Source organism: Bidens hawaiensis, unplaced genomic scaffold (assembly GCF_021521415.1).
Source record: "Bidens hawaiensis isolate Kalapana, Puna unplaced genomic scaffold, B.hawaiensis_p1.1 tig00000978_1, whole genome shotgun sequence".
NCBI lineage: Eukaryota > Viridiplantae > Streptophyta > Magnoliopsida > Asterales > Asteraceae > Bidens > Bidens hawaiensis.
Genome location: NW_027491058.1, coordinates 448,885 through 470,893, shown reverse-complemented (window position 1 = coordinate 470,893; position 22,009 = coordinate 448,885). Strand labels below are relative to the sequence as shown.

The window sequence follows — 22,009 nt, the reverse complement described above, 5'->3', positions numbered from 1 at the left end:
TGTGTTTCAAGATCAAGATGGTGTAGGAGACCCTTCCCGGCCGGAAGATAAACGAGCTTTACATAGAGGCACAAGCTCAAGACTCTTTAATCTCTCTCTCTCTCTCTCTCTCTCTCGCTAAGGCTTAATCTTATAACTATGTGAGCTAAACCTTTGGCGTCTATCTATATATTTAGTGTGTTTATGCAAGCTTAAACACCCAACGATTAAAATACACGGTAATGCGTTAATGATGCTAAAACATAAGCTTAACTTAATAAATATGAGTTTTAGTTAAGATTTGAAAGGGTTATAAAATATGAGTTGAAAACATGTGAAAGGTGATTAGATAAAACAATATTGTAAAAGATGATTTTTACATACTAGTTGAAAAGGTTCTCTTCATATTAGTTATGAGTATAAAAGATGAACCTAAATGGTAATTACAAAACTCTAAAAATAACACATAAAGATGGGTTTTCGTTCAAAATATATATCCAAGATAGCTTATTTGAAAGATGGAAAAATAAACTTATAGAAATATTTAGTTTTAGATATATATAAAGTTAAACGTGTAGAAACAGGGTTCTCTTGGCTTATAACATGATTTTTGAGAAACATATATATGTCGTGAATTTTAGTAAAATATAGACAATTGGGAAAATATATATTATAGTTGAGTATAAAAACGTGGCTTTTTGGACATATAAATAGAAGCTTATGTTTTGAAAATAAAAGAATTGTTATTTTAGATAGAAATAAACATATTTTAGAGTCAAAATGTGCTCCATAATTTCAAGTGAACAAATATATATATATATATATATATATATACACGTATAATTCTTCATGTTCAAAACAAGCTACATAAGTATATAAAGCTTACATGTGATTCCTGAATAAAACTAAATTTATGTTTTAAAATGACAAATAATAAATGTTATTTGCAACAACGGCACTTTGTCTCAAAACGTTGATTTTTTACATTAATATATATATATATTGAAAAATATTGGAAAGCATATATTAGACGAAAAGAAAATAATAACTTGTACGTCTTAAATGACCGAAACGGTATATAAAGTAGGTTCGAAGATTACGATCGAAATGTAAATATATTACGTTTCACTAAAAACATTAATTGTAACTTAACAAATTATCAACTAGAAATAAATATAATTTTTATATTTAATTACTACTCGAACAAACAAATCAGTTATATATAAACGAAACCGACACTAATAAGAGTTATATTCCTAATATTTATACACGTATATAAATATTTATATAAAAACCTGTCACCAACGGATCGTCCAAAAACTATCGTATGAAAAGTTACTTACGAAATAAGCAAAGCATTCGGTTGGTGAAAGCAACCGACACAAACAAACGAAACGTTCGGTTGGAGAAAGCAACCGACACAAACAAACGAAACGACCGGTTGGTGAAAGCAACCGGCACAAACGAATTAACAAGACTACTAGTTGGGTGAAAGCGACTAGCATAACCGAATTGTGAGTCGATAACAAACTAACTGACCTTACGCGTTTAGGACATGTGAAGGCAGCAGAACTTGGTCTAAATTGCAATTGCCAGCAAACAACTACTGAACTCACGAGGTGAGTTTCACTACCCCCTTTTTACGGTTTTACTATTTTATTTACTCGGGGGTGGAAAACATACACAACTGCTTTTATATACGATAATTAGAAACAAAACACACAATCCTTATGCGAACATGAGTTGAACTATGTAGTGCTATAAGTCCCTTGCTTGCATACTATAACCATTAGCTAACGAAGTTAGCCACAGGAATATACGAATATTACTATTGACGTTGACATTTCCCCCTACTGTTAGGTTAGTCGCGCTAACCTCCGATATTGCATCGAAACAGGGTGCGTATATTCCATCTGTGAGATTTGAACAGGGCAAACGGATATAAGTCGTGGTTTGGTTATAGGCTCAGGGTTCGTCATATTAATTCGTAGATTTAGCTAGTCTACGGAGGATAATCGTATTTGTTTCAATAAGCTATCGTATGCTTGTTTGCGAACTGATTCAACGATTTATGAAAACATGATTTCATAACAAGTCTTAAAACCTGTGAACTCACCAACCATTGTGTTGACTTTTTAAATGTATGTTTTTCAGGGAATTAACAAGGAACGTAAGGAATAATGAAGACGGGACCTCATTGTATAATTAGGATACCATTTTGATATTTAACTTCTTTTGTTTAAAAACAAGTTATAGTTTGTAAACACTTTTAAAACTATTGGTATCCTAATACATGTATGTTGGCGATAATCATATGCTTACGATATACATGACGTCACTCGCCCGTACTTCCGCCTTGGCGGGGTGTGACATTTTGGAAGAAGTTCCATGAAGTTATGGGAACGAGATTGAACATCAGCACGGCGTATCATCCTCAAACCGATGGACAGTCTGAAAGGACAATCCAAACCCTTGAGGATATGCTACGTGCGTGTGTTTTAGACTTTGGAGGAAGTTGGGATGACCATCTGCATCTGGAAGAGTTCTCCTATAACAACAACTACCATTCAAGTATTGGTATGCCGCCATTTGAAATGCTTTACGGTAGAAGATGTAGAACCCCGGTATGTTGGGGAGAGATTGGTCAGAAAGAGATGGGAAGTTTAGAAGTGGTTCAAGAAACGTCATCAAAGTTCGATCAGATTAAGGCAAGAATGAAAGCGGCTCAAGACAGACAGAAGTCGTATGCTGATAAGCGGTAACGACCGATTGAGTTTAATGTTGGTGACAACGTGATGCTCAAGGTCTCACTTTGGAAAGGAATCATTCGATTCAGAAAGAGAGGAAAGTTGAGTCCAAGGTACATTGGACCGTTTAAGATTTTAGGATCGTGTGGGTGAAGTAGCCTATAAGCTGGGTTTACCCGATGAGTTAGAAGGGATTCATTCAACTTTCCATGTTTCTCCTCTAAGAAAGTGTAGAGCTGATGACGCGTCTCACGTACCATTGATGGACATTGAGGTTGATGAACATCTAAACTACATTGAGCAACCGATAGAGATTGTTGATCGCAAGGAGAAGCAGTTTCGTCACAAAGTTATACCCTTGGTAAAAGTGATATGGAAGCATCGCAAGGGATCAGATGCTACTTGGGAAGTTGAGGATGAGATGCGCAAGTTTTACCCTAGACTGTTTATATAATAGTTAGGTTTCGGGGACGAAACCTCTTTAAGGAGGGAAGACTTGTAACGATTATAATATTAAATAAAGGAAGATATTATTAAGTGTCGTGTGTTAAGTAATATTAGCTAGTGTTTAATAAAGAAAAGATCATGGACTTGGATTAATTAAGATGGATTAAAGGGTAATGGGCCTTAAGTCCATGGGCATTAAGGGATATAAATAACCCCCTAAAACCATACTAAAACCCTAACTCTCATTTCCATCTTCCATAATCTCTATTCACACTCAAAACACACACACCTACACCACCATATTCGGCCGCGAGCAAGAGGAGAGAAACGAGACCAAACGAACGCTAGTTGGTGATTAGATGTTTATTATACAAGAAAAATACAAGATCTAGAGTTCATAATCAAGCCAAACGAGACAAAACGAACACATAAAGGTATGTATTGATCTTAAAGCTTACGTTTTTACAAGCATTTAGCCTTGAAACGTGAAACAATAGTAGATCGGATCTAAGTGAAACGTAAAGTAATGAACTTGATGTTAAAACGAACTTAACGAAATCATAAACATGTACGGCCCGTTTAAATGGAACCCTAAGATCTAGTTTTGATCGTTTAACGTTAAAGGTCCAAACTTTATAAATTTCCGGATCGCGTTTTATCCAAAAATGGCCATGGGAACGTTTATGGGAATTATTAACATCGTATCAAAGGATTTCACGTTGAAACGAAGATGTTTATGGGGTTAAAACCAAACCAATAACTGCTACTATACAACTTCGCCTGCAAGCAAGTTCGCTTGCAAGCATGTTCGCTGAGCAAGTTCGCTAACGTATAAGTTCGCCTACTGATCAACTTCGTCGTATAAGTTCGCTGCTATAAATTCGTTGTTGTTAAGTTCGCCACACCTAAGTCCGCTTATCAATAAGTTCGCTTACATATCTAAGTTAGTTTATATATATAAGTTCGCTCATCAGTAAGTTCGCTTATCAGTAAGTTCGCTTATATCCAAAGTTCGCCTACATTGAGACCCGTATACATATACATGTATACACTGATGGAATGCATTGTAAGGACCTAATGTGATATGATACTAGAAAGTTAAATAAAGGAAAAACCATAAAGATGTCAAGTAAAAGTGAACTAATACTAGGCCACTAGATTAGATCAGACGAGTATTGATACGTATAACTTATATACAGTTAGCAGAGCTCAACTAAAGAAAGGATTAACTATTAACGGAGAAAGGAACAAAATTCAGGTGAGTTTCTAGCCCCACTCCCTTGTTATGTTTTCGGGGTTGTGTGCATACTCGATGTGATAGTTAATACACTTACCTTAAGTGGTAAGTGTATGCCTTGTATGAATTATGTATGATGTAAGCTTGACGGTGCATGAACGATTTTCGGATATTACATGGACCGTCAGGTGGTAGATAGTGGTATGATTGATATATATGATGTATGACTGCTGTATGAATGAATATGTATGATGTATAAGTGATGTATGAATGAATAAGTATGATGTAAGTATAATATGTTGCTGGTACGTGAACGCTTTTCGAAGATTGCACGTATCGTCAAGGAAAGTATATAAAAGTCAGGTATGTTATAGTAGTACGAAACAAAGGGACCAGACCCTAATAATATCTGTGAGGATAGGGACCAGACCCTAATAATATCTGTGAGGATAGGGACCAGACCCTTATAATATCTGTGAGGATAGGGACCATACCCTTATAATATCTGTGATGGTAGAGACAAGACCCTAATAATATCTGTGATGTTGGGCACCAGACTCTTATAATATCTGTGAGGTTATAGGGCGGAAGGCTCTTTAAATAGTATGGATAGATATGTATGTAAAGTAAAGTATGAATAAAGTACACACCTTCGGGCACGTGTACAAGTATGTGAACAGATTGTATGTTGTATGATTAACTAGAACTCACTCAGCGTAGCTGACTTTTAGTATGCACGCTGGTGAGTAGAATGAGACAGCTCGCTTGAGGGGGAGCACATGGCATGGATTTGAAAACACTGGGATCTCAATGAAGTGTTATGTTATGTTATTTTAAAAAGACAATGTTTTATGTTTGAATGGTTTGAATGCTCATTAAGACAAGAATCGATGGTTATGTAATGTAATGGTTTGAATATCTTTAATGTTTCGCGAATGTTTTTGTTAACTCTGATATTATGACTGTGTTCATGAGTAAATCCAACGTCCAAATGTGAGGCACCGGTAACGGGGCCTTACATATCAAAAACCAAATAAGAAGCGTGATGAAGGATGTTGGAGGTGTGGTAAGATGGGTCACAAGAAGAAGGATTGGCGTGTGAAACTACCTAGTGGAAACAAGGGTTCGAGTGGATCCGGTCCAAGTGGGTCGAAGGACCCACCACCTCAACTAGGTATGTTATCTAAATCATCTTTAGGTTCAACAAATTTGCTTGAATGTAACTTGAATAATCCAGCTGAATCATACCATGGGTTAAAAATTAATAAAAATGAGTTTGCTCATGATTTAATTATTGGTACAAATGAAGTAAATTTTGGTCCATGGAAAATTTCCCATGTATGCAGCCCAATAAATAATTTATTTGGCAATAGGCTGAAATTAGTTAAAGGAAATAAAAATGAGTCACTAGACTCGGACTTGGATTCAAATTTATTAACAATGCACGTTAATAATTTGGAAAAGTGTTCGGATATAAAGTTGAATAAAATTGAACACATTTCACTAATTGCTGAATCATTCTATGTGCAGGATGATTTGATGGCTTGGTGATGTGGGGAGATCAAAAGTTTTACCAAATAATGACGAAATGAGTTTTGGAATTACAAGAGTTTAAAATTAATATTTTATATCTTTTGATTTAATCATTAGAAGCCCAATGGTTTTCTGTTTCTTTTAAATACTTGAGATATGTTATGTTAAAATATAAGGTTTGGAATATATAAAAAAATCATTTCCTCTCTATCACAGTGTGTGCTAGTGTGTGAAGGACCTAATTATCAGTATTCTTCGTGAATCAACGATAGTTGGAAGAATTGATCCTGATATTCGTGTGAATCAACAGGTTCAATTATTTATCTTATTTACGATCTACGTCTTTTTTGAGAGTTTTGGGAAGTTCTTCACGGGTATTCTTAGAATCAACGTGTTTGACTTCCAATTTTATCATCACGCTACGTCACTTGGTGGGTAGACTCGGTGCTACCAGCCATGTTTGCAAAGATTCAAGATGGTTCGTAGAACTGAAATTAATTAAAGATGGATCTGTGCTAAGGATGGGGAATGTATCAACCAAGCCTGTCGAAGGGATTGGAAAAGTCAAACTGTTATTTACTTCTGGGAAACAATTATTAATAGATAATGTGTTGTATGTACCGGGGATTCGAAAGAATTTTATATCCGGAATTGTGTTAAATAGCCATGGATTTAAACAAGTAATAAAGTCGGATAAATATGTGTTGTCAAAACATGGTATGTTTGTTGGATTTGGTTATCTATCTAGTGGTATGTTTAAACTTAATATTCATGTACCATTTTATAATGAATCTATTTGCATGGCATCTTCATCTAGTAATAAAGTAGATACTATATCTAACTTGTGGCATTCTAGATTAGGACATGTTAACTATTCTAGAATGCATGACATGGCAAAAATGAGTCTAATACCAGGATTTGATATGAAAAATAATAAATGTCACACATGTCAGTTAACTAAAATAACTAGAAAACCTTTTAAAAGTGTCAAAAGGGACTCTCGATTACTAGAACTCGTTCATTCTGATTTATGTGATTACCATAACGCACCATCACTAGGAAATAACACATATGTAATCACATTTATCGATGATGCAACTAGATATTGTTATGTTTATTTATTACATGCAAAAGATGAGTCTCTTGATAAAATTAAAATTTATAAACAAGAGGTTGAACGATTTCATAATGATCTGATTAAAACCCTTAGAACAGATCGCGGAGGGGAGTATTATGATCCGGTATATTTTCAGTACACCGGTATAATACATCAGACCACAGCACCGTATACACCACCTCAAAATGGTGTTGCGGAAAGGAAAAATAGAACCCTAAAGGAAATGGTTAATTCCTTATTATCCTACTCAGGTTTGAGTGACGGGTTCTGGGGCGATGCTATGCTAACTGCATGTTATTTATTAAATAGAACTCCCAATAAGAATAATGAAATAACTCCGTATGAGCTGTGGAAGAAAAGATCTCCAAATCCGCATTATCTCAGAGTTTGGGGATGTAGGGCAGTTGTATGCCTTACGGATCCTAAAATAAAGAATCTAGATTAGAAAGGCATAGATTTCATCTTTATTGGATATGCCAAGAACTCAAAATCATATAGGTTCTATGTAATAGAACCAAATGGTTCAGTGTCCATAAACACTTTCATTGAGTCAAGAGATGTTATCTTTGATGAGGAGAGATTTACCTCAATACCACGTCCTAATGATATGGGCCATCACTCACGAAGTAGGGCTAGTGATTCTACTGATAATACAGTAGTTCCTCCTGAGCCTAGAAAAAGCACTAGAGCTAGGAAGGTAAAGTCTTTTGGAGATGATTTTCAACTATACTTAGTTGAAGGTTCAAAAGATAACATTGAATGTCAATATCAATATTGCTTTAGTGTGGAGGATGATCCAAAGACTTTTGGTGAAGCTATGGATTCAAGAGATGCAAATTTCTGGAAAGAAGCTGTGCAAGATGAGATTGATCTCATCATGCACAATAAAACTTGGAAACTTGCCGATTTGCCTCCAGGTTGTAAACCTTTAGGGTGTAAATGGATTTTCAAGAGGAAAATGAAGGTAGATGGGAGTATAGACACGTACAAAGCACGGTTGGTTATACAAGGATTTAAACAAAAAGAAGGTATAGACTTCTTTGACACTTATGCCCCAGTTGCAAGAATTTCTACCATAAGATTATTATTAGCTCTAGCAGCTATACATAATCTGGTAATTCATCAAATGGATGTCAAAATTGCTTTTTTAAATGGTGTATTAGATGAAGAAATATATATGAGACAACCCGAAGGATTTGTTATGCCCGGATAAGAGCATAAAGTTTGTAAGCTAATTAAGTCTCTTTATGGCTTAAAACAAGCTCCTAAACAATGGCATCAAAAATTTGATGAGGTTGTGTTGTCACATGGTTTTATCCTAAACCAAGCTGATAAGTGTGTTTACAGCAAATTTGATTCTTCAGGAAAAGGAATTATAATTTGCTTGTATGTTGATGACATGTTGATCTTTGGTACAGATCAAGGACAAGTTGATAAAACTAAGGAGTTTTTGTCATCAAAATTTTCCATGAAAGATATGAGGGAGGCTGAAGTGATTCTTGGAATAAGAATTACTCGAGGGAACAATGGAATTGCTATCTCTCAATCTCATTACATTGAGAAAATATTAAATAAATTCAATTGTTTGAATTCCTCTCCAGTTGGAACTCCAATAGATCCAATTGTTAAGCTTATGCCAAATCAAGGAAGTCCTATTGCTCAGTTGGATTATGCTAAGGCAATAGGTTGTTTGATGTATGCTATGGTCAGTACAAGACCTGATATAGCATATGCAGTAGGAAGGTTGAGCAGGTATACAAGTAATCCAAGCTCACATCACTGGCAAGCAGTGAATAGATTGTTTAAGTACTTGAAAGGAACCATGAACTATGGTTTGTGTTATTCAGGTTCGCCTTCTATTCTACAAGGGTTTTCGGATGCAAGTTGGATTACTAATTTAGAAGATCATTCATCTACTAGTGGATGGATATTCCTACTAGGTGGAGGTGCAATTGCCTGGGCTTCTAAAAAGCAAACTTGCATTACAAACTCTACAATGGAATCTGAGTTTATAGCATTAGCTTCAGCAGGAAAAGAAGCTGAATGGTTAAGAAATTTATTATATGAGATTCCATTATGGCCTAAACATGTACCACCTATTTCAATAAGGTGTGATAGTGCTGCTACACTGGCTAAGGCATATAGTCAAGTGTATAATGAAAAATCTAGACACTTAGGTGTCAGGCATAGCATGGTTAGGGAATTAATCATGAATGAAATAATATCTGTTGAGTTTATTAGATCTCAACAAAACATGGTTGATCATTTAACCAAAGGGTTAGGAAGAGATCTCGTAAATAAATCAGCCATAGGGATGGGTTTGAAGTCCATTTCTTAGTATCTCATGTCAAGATACCCAATTCCCATTTAATACAACGTTAAATGTTGAATTCAATGTGGAAGGCTTGTCATGAAGATATTGGAACACAACATAAACATCCCAAGGTATGTGTTCAGACTGTAAGATAAAGCAGGTTGAAACATGGTTTCTTAATAGTTCTTTGGTAAATTGCATTTGCATGTGCAAGATAAGAACTACCTATAAGAGTATGAAGTTTAGCTACTTCAAGAAGCTTGGACTTGCCTTTCATACACTACTTTTAAGGATGGGACAAAGGCTAGTAAAACAATATGTCAAGTTAGAACCACAGAATTGTGAACTTATGTGTGTATTACCTTCAAGTATTCAAATGAATAGAACAGGTTCAATCATTGCGACACCTTGATATTCGAATATTTGGATCGCGTAATATACTAATGTGAAATTCAATCCGTAGGAAATTTCATTTATGCATAAGTTTGATTATGGTGAAGTTTGTTTATGTTGATCATGGATATTGCTAAAATGGGGGAGGAATCTTGGAATTTTAGTAATATGGCTTATACATATTCTTGTTAATATATTATAGATAAAACCTATTAGTTAAGTTTTAGGCTAATAATTAAACATGGAATAAACTCAAGGGGTGTAAAGTGAATATGTTATTATGATCAACGGTTTTTTGGGATAATATATGCAATTCACGTTGCAACCAAACACAGAGAAAAACATTCAGAGGACAAAGGATTTTGTGAAGCATTGGTTCTTCATCAATTCAATTCAGGTTTTAGTTTTCATCTTCTTGATCTTATCCGATTAAATCAATTGTAAGTGCACAAATGGTTTAATCTGAAAGAGTAATCGATTTCAAGAACATCCTGGTTATTTAATTTCAATTTCAAGTTCTTTATCAAATTAGAGTTTGTTGAATTTAGTATAATTTTCCCTTTATTTTCAACAATACTTGACCATCTAAGCTATTAATGTTATTATAAGTTAACAAATTAATTTGAATGGACGTGTGTAAATTAATTCATAACATGACTAGCCGACTAGCGTATCCGGAAGGAGTTGACACTCCAGTGAAAGGAGAGGGATCAATTTACAATGAGGCCCTTCCTTGCATGGGCTTGTTGTTGATGTTTGTGTTTCGGCCCTTCTTTACGTGGGCCTTAATCGAGGAAAGCATGCTTGATAGACACACAAGTGCAAACGAACAAACATAATTATACATACATAAACGTGAACATGAATGAACAAGTAAAAGTGAAGGTTCACTAATGCAAAAAAGACTGAATGAGACATATACTTAATTATGTCAAGTAGTCACACCAAGTGCTTGCACCACCTTAATCACAACTATCACCTACCAGTTCATGTCAAGCCACTCCCCCACTAGGCTATAGCTACATCAACAATTCAACGGATTCGTTGTCAAAGATTCATCGCAGTAGTGAACCCCTTTCCTAATCACGTGTCATATGCTACCTAATGGAACATCAATTCTAAAATATGTCTTTTATGTTTATTGTTTAGTTTAAAGTTCAAAACTTATTCTTTTTGCCGTCTTTCATAATGTAAGAGCATTCAGAGTCTATCCCTCATCTCCACATCAATAATTATAACAAAAATCACCACAATTTCCTTTCATGTTCAATTGAAGTAGTTCTTTTTTTTTTTATCATTATCATTACAATTTCTTACTCGTCTACTTACAACCAATTTCAACAAATATCTAAAAATAAATTATGGCAAACAAACTTTCCCCAAATTTACAGGGAAAAAAAAAACTAACGCTTGTCTCTCCCATACAACAATTCACAACCCAACACTGTAATTTGTAAAATTCTTTCACATATTTTTAGGGGATGAACTGAGAGTAAACAAAACAAGAAACACGATAATAAATAAATTTAAACATGTGGGGTGCAGAATTCTCATATTGGAAAAAATTTGAGATCGAGTCATCACAACCTCTTCTTTTCCCTTATCAAACGTGCCTCTTTCGACCGCACAAATTAAAAAATTGTTCAAATACTCATTAGTCATTCGATTGCACAACTCTGTCTTAATAAGCTTCATTTTAGAAGAAAAAAACTTTTTAACGGTTGCAACCGTAAAACCGATGCCAGCTCAAATAATCGATAAACCTTAAGGGAAAATGGCATGCTTTTCGGTTTACCAAACATTGAAGCTAGCGTTGGTTTTATCAATTGCAACCGCAACCGTTGAACGGTGTTTTTTTTTAAATAATGCTTATGAAGACGAATTTGTGCAATCGAATAAGTGCTGAGTATTTGAACAATGCTTAAATTTGTGCGGTCGAAAGAGAAACACTTGATAATGTAATAGAAGATTATGTAATGGCTCGATTTCAAACTTTCAAAAACCGAAGAGGAGAATTCTGCAACACATGTGTTTAAATTTATTTATTATTTTGTTTATATAAATACAGTAAAAAATTTTGAAACGTTCCCCTTAAGATTTTGTTCTAGATCCACCACTGGTCTATGCTAATGTATGTTTGCTTATGCTTATTTATGCTTGTTTGTATAATTTTATTTGTATAGATTTACTAAGAATGTTAACAAAAAAAGTTAAAATGTACGCATCCATGTTCTTATCAAACGAACATTAAGTAAATTTTTTCGTCTAAATGTGCATGCACTTTCGCTTGTTTACTTAAAGTAAAACGAACAAATATGAACAAATCATAATTCTTATAGGCGTATTTCGATTATATACTAACTATATTACATAATATCATCATTTATTCTTTTTCAAAAGTTGAAATTTTGTATCACATGATCAAATTCAAATTGATTTTCTTTAATATCTAAAGTTAATTATAAGAAAACTTATTGTCAAAAAATTGCATTAACTTATGAAATAAAGAATTTAAGATGTCTCTTTCACTTTTAAAAAGTTGTTTAGATTATATTGTTTTTTAGCATACATATAGTATATCCTTAAAAAACAATAAGTCATTTCCTTGAGTTTGCAATTTTCAAGATAACTTGTTTGAGCACCAACCTCATTAGTCACCTTGAACTAAGGCTGAGGGGTGTGGAGCGCGAGAAAGGGCGCAAGAGGACAGCCGCTCGCGCCCCGGGGCGCGAGCACCACACCACCGAGGCGCGAGAGGGGCGCGAGAGGGGCGCGAGCGCGGAAAAAGAGGCAGGCGCAAGAGGGGTAGCGGCTGGGGGTAGCGTGAAGGAGGCTTGGGAAGCGTGAATAGAGCCGTTGGCTCATATTAATGTGTATTAAAAAAAAAAAAAAAATTTCCTCTATATATATTCCTCTATATATCACATATATATTCCTCTATATAAACCAATACATACCACACCCAAAACCATTCTCACATACCACACCCAAAACCATTCTCACATACCAAAATCACCCTATCTTCGAAACCTTTTTTTAAAAACATGGCTGGAAATTGGTACCCAAACCTAGATTCAGATTACAGTTACGACGATTTATTGTCGGCACCGGACCAAGCGATGTTTTATTCGGGGTCGCAACAATCATCCGGCTTTCAACCATCCAACATACAACTGTCTCCTAACTTTGTAGTTCCGGAGACACAAGAACCAGAAGGTGAAGCTGCGGGAGAAAGAAGACGCGTCCACCGGAAAAAACAAGTTGCAACGGACGGGTCGGGTTCGGCTTCGACCGGAAGGACGAAACGGAAAATCACTCCGTGGTCATCGGATGAGAAGGAAGCCCTATGTCGGGCTTGGATAGTCACTTCTGAGGATCGGCGTTGCGGTAATTGTTTTAACGTTTTTAAAAATGATTTTTAATAAAAAAGTTAAATAAAAAAGTTAAATGACTTACAAATTTATTTTGCAGCGGACTACCAAAAGAGCAAGGTCTTTTGGACAAAGGTTAGGGAGACGTTCTATTCGCTCGTTGGGAGTACAGAGCGGAACGCCGATATGATTTCGGGTCGGTGGACCGAAATCAGAAAATTTGTCGGCTTGTTTACTAATCTGTTCAACAGGAACGCCGGTCGTATGAGACCAAGTGGCAGTGACGATTTGGCGGTTTATAATTTCACTGTCGAAGAGTGGAAGCAGGAGTGCCTGCGGAGGTATGGGACGGTGAAGACGTGGGACGATGTAAAGGTGTGGGAGAGGTTGAGAAGGTGTTCTAAGTGGGTTGAGCTGGTGGCGCCGGACCTTGATGCGGAAGTAGGGCCGAAACGGACTACTTCCTTACAAGAGACTTCAGTAACCTAAATCCGGTCGACCAAATGCTGATGGAAAAACAAAAGGAACGTATCCGGAAGAGGTTGATCGAAGAAGACCAAGCCGAAGAATAAGAATAATGTTTTTTTTAGTACTTTAATTTTTTTTTAGATATTAATGTGTTTTTTTAATTAATGTGTGTTTTTTTAAATAATTTCTTGTTTTTTTAATAATACGTTTTTTTAATACATTTATAAAAAAATAAAAAAATAAACCGCTCGCGCCCCCTCTCGCGCCCCTCCACACCATGGCCCGGGGCGCGAGCACCACAACCAACACCCATCTTATCAAGTTTCTCTCTCTGCCACACGTCACAATATTATTGGCTGGCGCCCCCACTCGCGCCCCCTCTCGCGCCCCCCACACCCCTCAGCCTAACCGCAACAAACTTAAGATATTAGACTATAGACACATAGAACAGAACACATGTTGTGGTGGCGCACCTGTCACCTCACCTATTTTACCAAATCATTTCGCTTGTTAAAGGAGAGGGAATCAAAGGGTATCATGCGTATATGCACCTTCGGGTTCGACTATATAATTAACGGGCAATGTGCGACAGTATCACGTTCACACGCTGATCTTTATAATTTTTAAAATATAAAATAATAATTGGGTTGTCAATTAAATCATTACGTGATTTTTATGTGAATGTTAGTGATACTCCTCATGCATACGTGACAGGGCGATTTTCTCCTTTTAGTTGAACTACTAAACATAGTCTCAGGAGTCGAGCATTATTTCTTTCCAACGTATCGACTTCTTTGGGAACCTCAACTAAAAACTGTAAACTGAATTTTTATTTTTATTTCAGAAAATGAAAATGCAACACTAATTTGACAAAGCGGCCCCCAAAGTTTCACATAAATTCAACTAAACCCTCACAAACTTGTAGAAAGTAGTTTTTCATATCATCCTTCCCCTACCGTCCTTTTGTTTATATCCTTCACACAAAGTAAAGATAGAATAGAATAGACACCAGACTCGCCACCATAACGCTTGTACTTTGAAACACAAAACCATTCCCTAGCCGTACCTTTTTCTTTACCCTTTCACCTTTTTGAATTTTCATTCTTTCTTCACCTCCACCCACCTTCACCTTCAAAGTAAAAACCTTTTTCACTTAGTTATTACACAATGCAGACACTATGCTAATTGGTGGCGATGCTTGGAGGAAAACGTCACGAGGGGGGGGGGGGTGACTCGATTCATTTTTTAAAAAAATCATAAACAGGGGGGCCTCAAAATTTCGGACGTATACGACTAAATCGGGGCATACACTAAGCTTCGTTCCATTGGTAACTTCCTTGTCTCACTATAGACCACTTGAACACAAGTAATTTACCAAAACACCCTATTAATATCTAAACTAGAGGTGTTCAAAATAACCGGTTACGGAACCGGTTTGGCCGGTTCAACCGGAAACCGGTTTTTTAAAAACCGGTTTTTTTAAAAACCGGTTTGACCGGTTTACGTAACCGGTTTACGTATCGGTTATACGTTTTGGAGCCAAAACCGGTTTTATAACCGGTTTTTTTTATAACCGGTTTTTTTTAATAACCGGTTATTAAAAAACCGGTTAACCGGTTTTTAAAATAACCGGTTTATTACCGTTATAAAAAAAACCGGTTAACCGGTTTTTTAATAACCGGTTAACCGGTTAAACCGGTTTTCGAACGTTACCAAACGGCTTTATAGCCGTTTTTTTTTTTTTTTGACCGTTTTTTAGCCGTTTTTTTTTTGTTTTTTTACCATTTTACCCCCACAAACATCTATATATAGTTTAGGTTGGGTATTGGTTAGATCACACTTGATTATACAACTCCAAACGCTCTAAACGTTTATTTCATACGCGATTATACAACTCCAAACGCTCTTCTTTCGTAGTCGTTTATTTCATACTCGAGTATACCACTCTTAATTCGTAGTCGATTATCATGGCCTCCCAAAGTGCTGCTTCATCGGTCAACATGGGTGCCTCGAACACGGGAGAAACCGTCGTTCGGGTCATCCCCACGAAACGAAACCAAGATATTTGGCAACATTTCGACCTATGCGAAATGTCTAACGGAACCCAAAAAGCTAGATGCAAACATTGTTTGAAGTTTTATAACAAAGAAGCAAACTCCAGTTTAAGAGCTCATGTAGAAAAGCCCTCTTGCAAGGTCTTGAAGGACGAATCCGGAAGTAGTTCGCAGCCGGAGATGACGAATCAAGGAACGGTGTTTACGTACGACCTTGAAGCGGTACGTCAACAGTTTGGCAACTTTGTGATTCAACAATCACTTCCTTTCAACCACTTCGACAACCCTCAATTCACGGAGATGATGCAAAAGTATGTTCAACCACGCTACCAACACGTAAGTCGTTCGACCCTTAGAAGAGATTGTCTTAAAGCATGGAAAAACGCTAAATCCGAACTAATTTCATACTTTTCAAACTTACAAACTGGTGTGAACTTAACAACGGATGTGTGGTCGGTACCTAATGGTTCGCCCGACTCATACATTTGTGTGACGGCTCATTGGGTTGACCCCCGGTCGTGGCAAATGATGAAACGAACCGTTGCGTTTCAATTGTTTGATTACCCGCACACGGGTAGAAATATTTTTAAACTCTTGGATAAAGTCATTCGACAATACAAGATTGAAGATAAAATCTTTTCAATATCGTTTGATAACGCGTCCAACAATACGGCCGCGGTTGGCCATTTAAAATTAAAGTATAAACCTATCTGTGATGGAGCGTTTTTTCATAGCCGATGCATTGCACATATTATCAACTTGGCCGTGCAAGATGGGTTAAACGTGATCGAAACGCAAAGAAACAATTTTAAAAGAATGTTACGAGATGTTTTTAGCAACAATTCAACATTTTCAAGATACAAAAAATTTTGTGAAGAAGCTAACTGTCAATGGTTGGGGCCTAATTGGGATTGTCCAACAAGATGGAACTCGACTTGTGAAATGTTTGAGAAAGCCATCCAACAAAAACAATCGTTAATTGCGTTTCATCAAATTTTGTCAAATAGGGGTAAATGTGCACCGTACGATCCTAGAAACTGGTTATTGATTGAGATCGTTACGGAGGTTCTTCAAATTTTTAAATCTTGCACAACTACTTTATCCGGGGTTTACTATCCAACAAGCCCCATTGCTTTACCAAAAATTGCTGTCATGTGCACAAAGTTGACTGAAATTCATTGTAGGGGTGCACCTTATTTTGATATGGGTGCAAAAATGAAAGAAAAATTTAGAAAATATTTTCAACAACTACCCGCTGTTTTGACCTGTGCGGCTGCGTTAAACCCTTGCATCAATGTTGGTGGTGTTGAAGCTTTAATAGAAAAAATTTGTGATGAGCTAGAGTTAAACGACGATCAAAACCCCCATTATAACCAAACTTTAAAGAATGCTTTCAACACCACCTTGGCAAACATGTATGATGTTTACCTTACAAAACACGGGTCGTCTTCCCAAATTCATGACTCGTTAAGAGCTGTTGCCCAATCCCAATCCCAAACCGACCTTGAAATGGGGATGTACTACATGATTTGGGAAGACGCCGGTAAACGTCAAAGGGTAAACACCCCAAGCAGTGAACTTGGAAGGTATGGTGGTACCAACTTTGTGAAACACATGACTCCGGATGAATTTAGAAGTCTTGATATGCTGGCTTGGTGGAGAGGTAAGGAGGATGAGTTTCCGATCCTCGCCGCCATGGCCAAAGATTTACTAACGGTCCAAGCTTCCACGGTAGCTTCGGAGTCTGCTTTTTCTGTTTCTGGCAGGGTTATATCGATTAGGAGGACTCGACTCACTCCACCAGCTGTAGAGATGTCGATTTGCTACAAGGATTACTTGGACTCTTTAGATAGGGCACAACATCAACGCTCACTCGAGGGGGAAATGGAGTATGAGGCGGCCTTGTATGAAGACGAGGTCAATCAAGGACACACTCAACCAATGACCGATGAAGAAGCCGCGTACGACGATTACCTAAGGAATAGCTCGGGATCGGGTAGCGAAGAAAATGAGTAACAAACATCAACTTGTTAATGTAATCGTGTCTAAGCATTCTTTAATGTTTGTATTTTTGAGTTACGAATATGCGATAACGATTTAATGTTTGTATTTTTAATGTAAAAGCTATAAATGAAAGTTATGTGTTTTTAATCTTCCAAGCAAAGAATGCTAACAACGAAACCCTAAACCCTAAAGCAAAAAAAAAAAAAAAAAAAAAAAAAAAAAAAAAAAAAAACAGGTTAACCGGTTAGACCGGTTATTAAAAACCGGTTGTAAAAAAACCGGTTTAATAACCGGTTCTAACCGGTTTCTAAACCGGTCCAAACCGGTTTGGCCGGTTTGAGTTTTCATTGACAAAAACCGGTTAATAACCGGTCCGGTTATTAACCGAACCGGTTTTTTTCTGGATAAAAAAAACCGGTCCGGTTAATAACCGAACCGGTTTTTTCAAAAAAACCGATTTGTGCACCTCTAATCTAAACACGAGGATAGGAGTGTTAGTTTCTAATACAACATGAACATAACATAAAATTCAAAAATTCAACTAAAAGGGTCGTGCTCGTATCAACACTTTTATTATTTTTTTACTTCAGAAAAGCATACACTTTACGTTGTTTTAGACACGATTTGCTTAAAAGCAACAGTGGGAGCGATACGTTGACTCCTCCTTTGATGTTCCAACACGAGTTCTTCAGCAAACCATTCAATTTTCTCGCTATTTGAATGGTCCCCGATCCTCTTACCACCAAACAACACGGATTCAACGTTCTTTTGTTTCAACATTTCATCCGCTAGGCCTATGAGCGTCTTTACATTGCTTGGACTAGGATCTGAATCAACATTGGGTCCGAACCGGCTCTTGCTTGAACCGTTTGCCTAGGAGACAACAAACACGTGAGGAAAGTTGTTAATAGAATAATAATAAACGTAAATTATATGGGTGTTTTTTCAATTGTCTACTTGCGAATTGCCACCAACCGGAATATGTATCCGTGAAGGATGAATGCCCAAGAAAACAACAAAGACGCCCCTTTATGAAGAACACCAATTGGATGTTTATTAACGTCAAGACATAGAATGATACAAAGACACTATTGCTAGAAAACAAATAAAAAAGTATAATGCTGAAATTGTATTTTTATGTTATTAAATGATTTTTAACTGAAAAACATGATATCTTATCATTTCCAATGCGCAAATGACCATATTCCAATTGCCTTCCCCAAGTGAAAATAAAAAAAACCATTGCATTGGAACGAAATATGTGTATAACTAATAAAACCGTTTGCCAAATTACGTGTTGAATTATAGCTAGTATTTGTTTTTTATGTTTTAGTTACATATCTCAAAGAGTCAAAGACACAGTTTGTATATATATGTGTTCGATTATATTCTTATATGAACTCTTCGAAATGATACCAATTTACTAAACAATTTAAAAACATATATAAAAAGGAAATCACACCGTCAAGGCGTCAAGGTTCAAAAATATATGGGCATGCCCTAAAACATCTTTTCCAATAAATTTACTATTTTCCAAGAATTTTGATGATATTTACATCATGCACACCCATCGGAGAAAAGAAGAAACTAGTCTAGGGGGCAAACATCACGAACCGTTTAAAAAACAGGATTGGGTTTGGTTGACCTGTTAAGAAAAAAACAGGTCGGGTTAGGGTTAACTCACATAAAACCGGTTGAGCCATTAACCCGTTTAAGCATTTAAAAAAACATATAATTATATTTTTATTTTGTTTCTTCCGTCTTTCATTTTCTGATGATACATTTTCAATTTCGAATTCATTTTCAAGATTTAAAAGTTTTGGATAGATTTTTTTTAAATTAATCATATTACTTATTTATTCTACCGACTATAGATTATTTTAATTTTGTTTTAAACTTTTTTCTTTAAAAAGAAATCAGTTAAACGGGTCGCGATGGGGTCGATCTGAATTCCTGTGTGCAAAGAGTCGAAATCTTTGACATGATACTCATACGGGTTGGTTTTCAGGTTGGATGTTTCAACATGTCAACCCGTCAACCCAACATGATTAACGCTCTTGAATCAAACCATCAATATTATTTAACTTTATAAAAAACATTGAGAAAATGTAACTCGGAGGTAACTTGAAGCACGTTTAGCATAACTCATAAAATATACCTGGATACGAACGTAGTTGCTACATCTATTTTGACCGAACGCCATTGCGACCGCATGGTCAACCATGTCCGCAGAGCTATCACCGGAAATTCGAGCCACGGGTCGAGCCCAATCTTTAGCCTTCCACCCTTTGACCCGGTCATAATCATAGTTTCCTTCTAGAGACTGACCGGTCCCAAGTGAAAGTACCAAAAGGTCCTCCACCCCACGCACGAATGGAAACTCTTGTTTATTATGTAGCACGTGAGTAATAGCCGCTGCGGTGGGGTTGCTCATGGCCACCCCACCGCCAACCGCTACACATCTAGTTTTACCGTCAACCGAAGCCATATTAACCGGCTCAAACAAGTTGGGTTCAGCCGACGTGGCACGGCACACCTCCCAGAGCCGAAAGTCGAAGCTGTCGGTTTCCAAAGCATCGGCTCGGGAAAACAGAAACGGGGCCGAGCTGGATAAATCGTAACACGGGATTAAAACCGGCTTTAATGTATCTCTCAAAGTCAAACTTCGCCCGTTGACCACAAACGCCTCTTTCATTATCTTCTCAAACGACGCCGTTGCATGGGGTAAACTTAAACCTTTATTACCACCTCTAAATATCCTTTTTAATAAACCTCCGGCGCTGGTGCAATACAACTGATTATTTCTCTCGGCCAAAAACCGCCACGTGTCATCCGCTTCAAAAATCGGAGTCTTCCGATTCTCGCTTCCGAACAGCATCGCCGTGAACACACCTCCGACACCGGTACCAGCGGTGACATCGATATAATCGGCGATTCTCGCGTTCGGATCACCGGACTTTACTTTCAAAGCGTTTTCGAGATGAACTAAAGCTTTTCCGGCGAGAATACTCCGCATTCCGCCGCCGTCAATCGACAACACGCATACTTTTCCTCTCTGATTCTTCGCCGGCGCCGGAGACGTAACAGAATTTTCCGGTGAGACCGGTTTAGGTTTCCAAAGCTTCTGTTCCTCGTAGCCGAATAAGAATTTGCTCTCGAGGATTGAAAATATCTCGTAGCTGAGCTTATCGGTGTCGATGCTCGGCTCTTGCACCAGCTCTAACGACTCACGGTTAGAATCCATTAATTTGGTATTTCTTCAACTTGTGGTTGAATGTATGTATATGCAAATATGAAATATGTCTTACTTCTGCATTTAATTTCTGGAGAAATATAGCTGTCAAACCTTTTGCCAACATTCACAGCATCAACAGCCAGAACTCCAGAAGAAGAATATTAGGTAAATCTCCCGCCAAATTAGAAATACAATCTTACTTCATTTGGGAAATAGATTCATCTTCGTATCACACAACCTTATCTTAAAACCTACACAACTCGACGAAGAATAAAAAAAGGTCAAATTTGAAACGAAAGAAGACTGGAATGAATTGTTGAATAGTGACAGTTTGTGGACGAAAGAGAAGGCTAGAACTAGAATACAGTGATCGGTTGCTTATTCTTATATATTTTGATATTTATATATATCAAAACTAGACACATTCACCAACAACCAAACAATAAATAATAATAATAATAATAATAATAATAATAATAATAATAATAATAATAATAATAATAATAATAATAGTCATCTTCCTTCTCTACTACGTTTCAGCGAGGGTTTAACAATTTAACTATGGCTAACGAATTTTTTATTTTGAAAAGTTTTACTTTTAGTCCTTTCTATTTTGAGTTACTGAAAGTTACAATCCCTAAATTCAGTGAATTGGTTAAATACTTGATTTTGGTAATAATTTGGGCACAACAAATTTTATGTACAGACAATTATGATAGACCATTAGTTTATTGCGAATCATCAGTTTTTATATATATTAATCTACCTAACTTAATTTGCATGATTCATCTTTGTTTATAGACTAAAAAATGCACAAAAATAATATAATAAGAGTACGAACTGTCGGTAAGATTAATATATCAAAAGATTTGGAAAGTTAATTAAGGAATTTAAATTTACAAATTTTCAAACTAATTTATCATTTATCATTCAAATAATTATAATTATTCAAAAGGGGGTTGCGGCTTAATAACTTTTGTTATTATGATTTGGAACAATTGTTATTATGGCACTGTATTTTAGGGATGAGCTTGGGACAGTACCCGTACTTGTACGCTATTGTACCCGTACCGAAAGTCAATAAAATCTTGTCCCAATACCCGTACCAAA

General features: G+C 36.5%; 1 protein-coding gene across 1 annotated transcript; it reads right to left on the bottom strand.

Annotated features, from left to right (window-relative positions):
- Positions 1-18,141: 18,141 nt before the first annotated feature.
- On the bottom strand, positions 18,142-20,908 carry LOC143549712 (patatin-like protein 7). The gene is made up of 2 exons (XM_077040558.1): positions 19,823-20,908; positions 18,142-18,537 (listed from the first exon to the last, which is right to left on the bottom strand). The coding sequence occupies exons 1-2, from the start codon at positions 20,906-20,908 to the stop codon at positions 18,268-18,270; spliced, it is 1,356 nt and encodes a 451-aa protein (XP_076896673.1). The 3' UTR covers positions 18,142-18,267.
- Between the last annotated feature and the right edge of the window lie 1,101 nt (positions 20,909-22,009).

Coding starts and splice junctions, on each gene's coding strand:
- LOC143549712 (XM_077040558.1), bottom strand. CDS start 20,908: ATGGATTCTAACCGTGAGTCGTTAGAGCTGGTGCAAGAGCCGAGCATC. Junction 18,538..19,822: donor GCAACTACGTTCGTATCCAG/GTATATTTTATG, acceptor GTTGTCTCCTAG/GCAAACGGTTCAAGCAAGAG.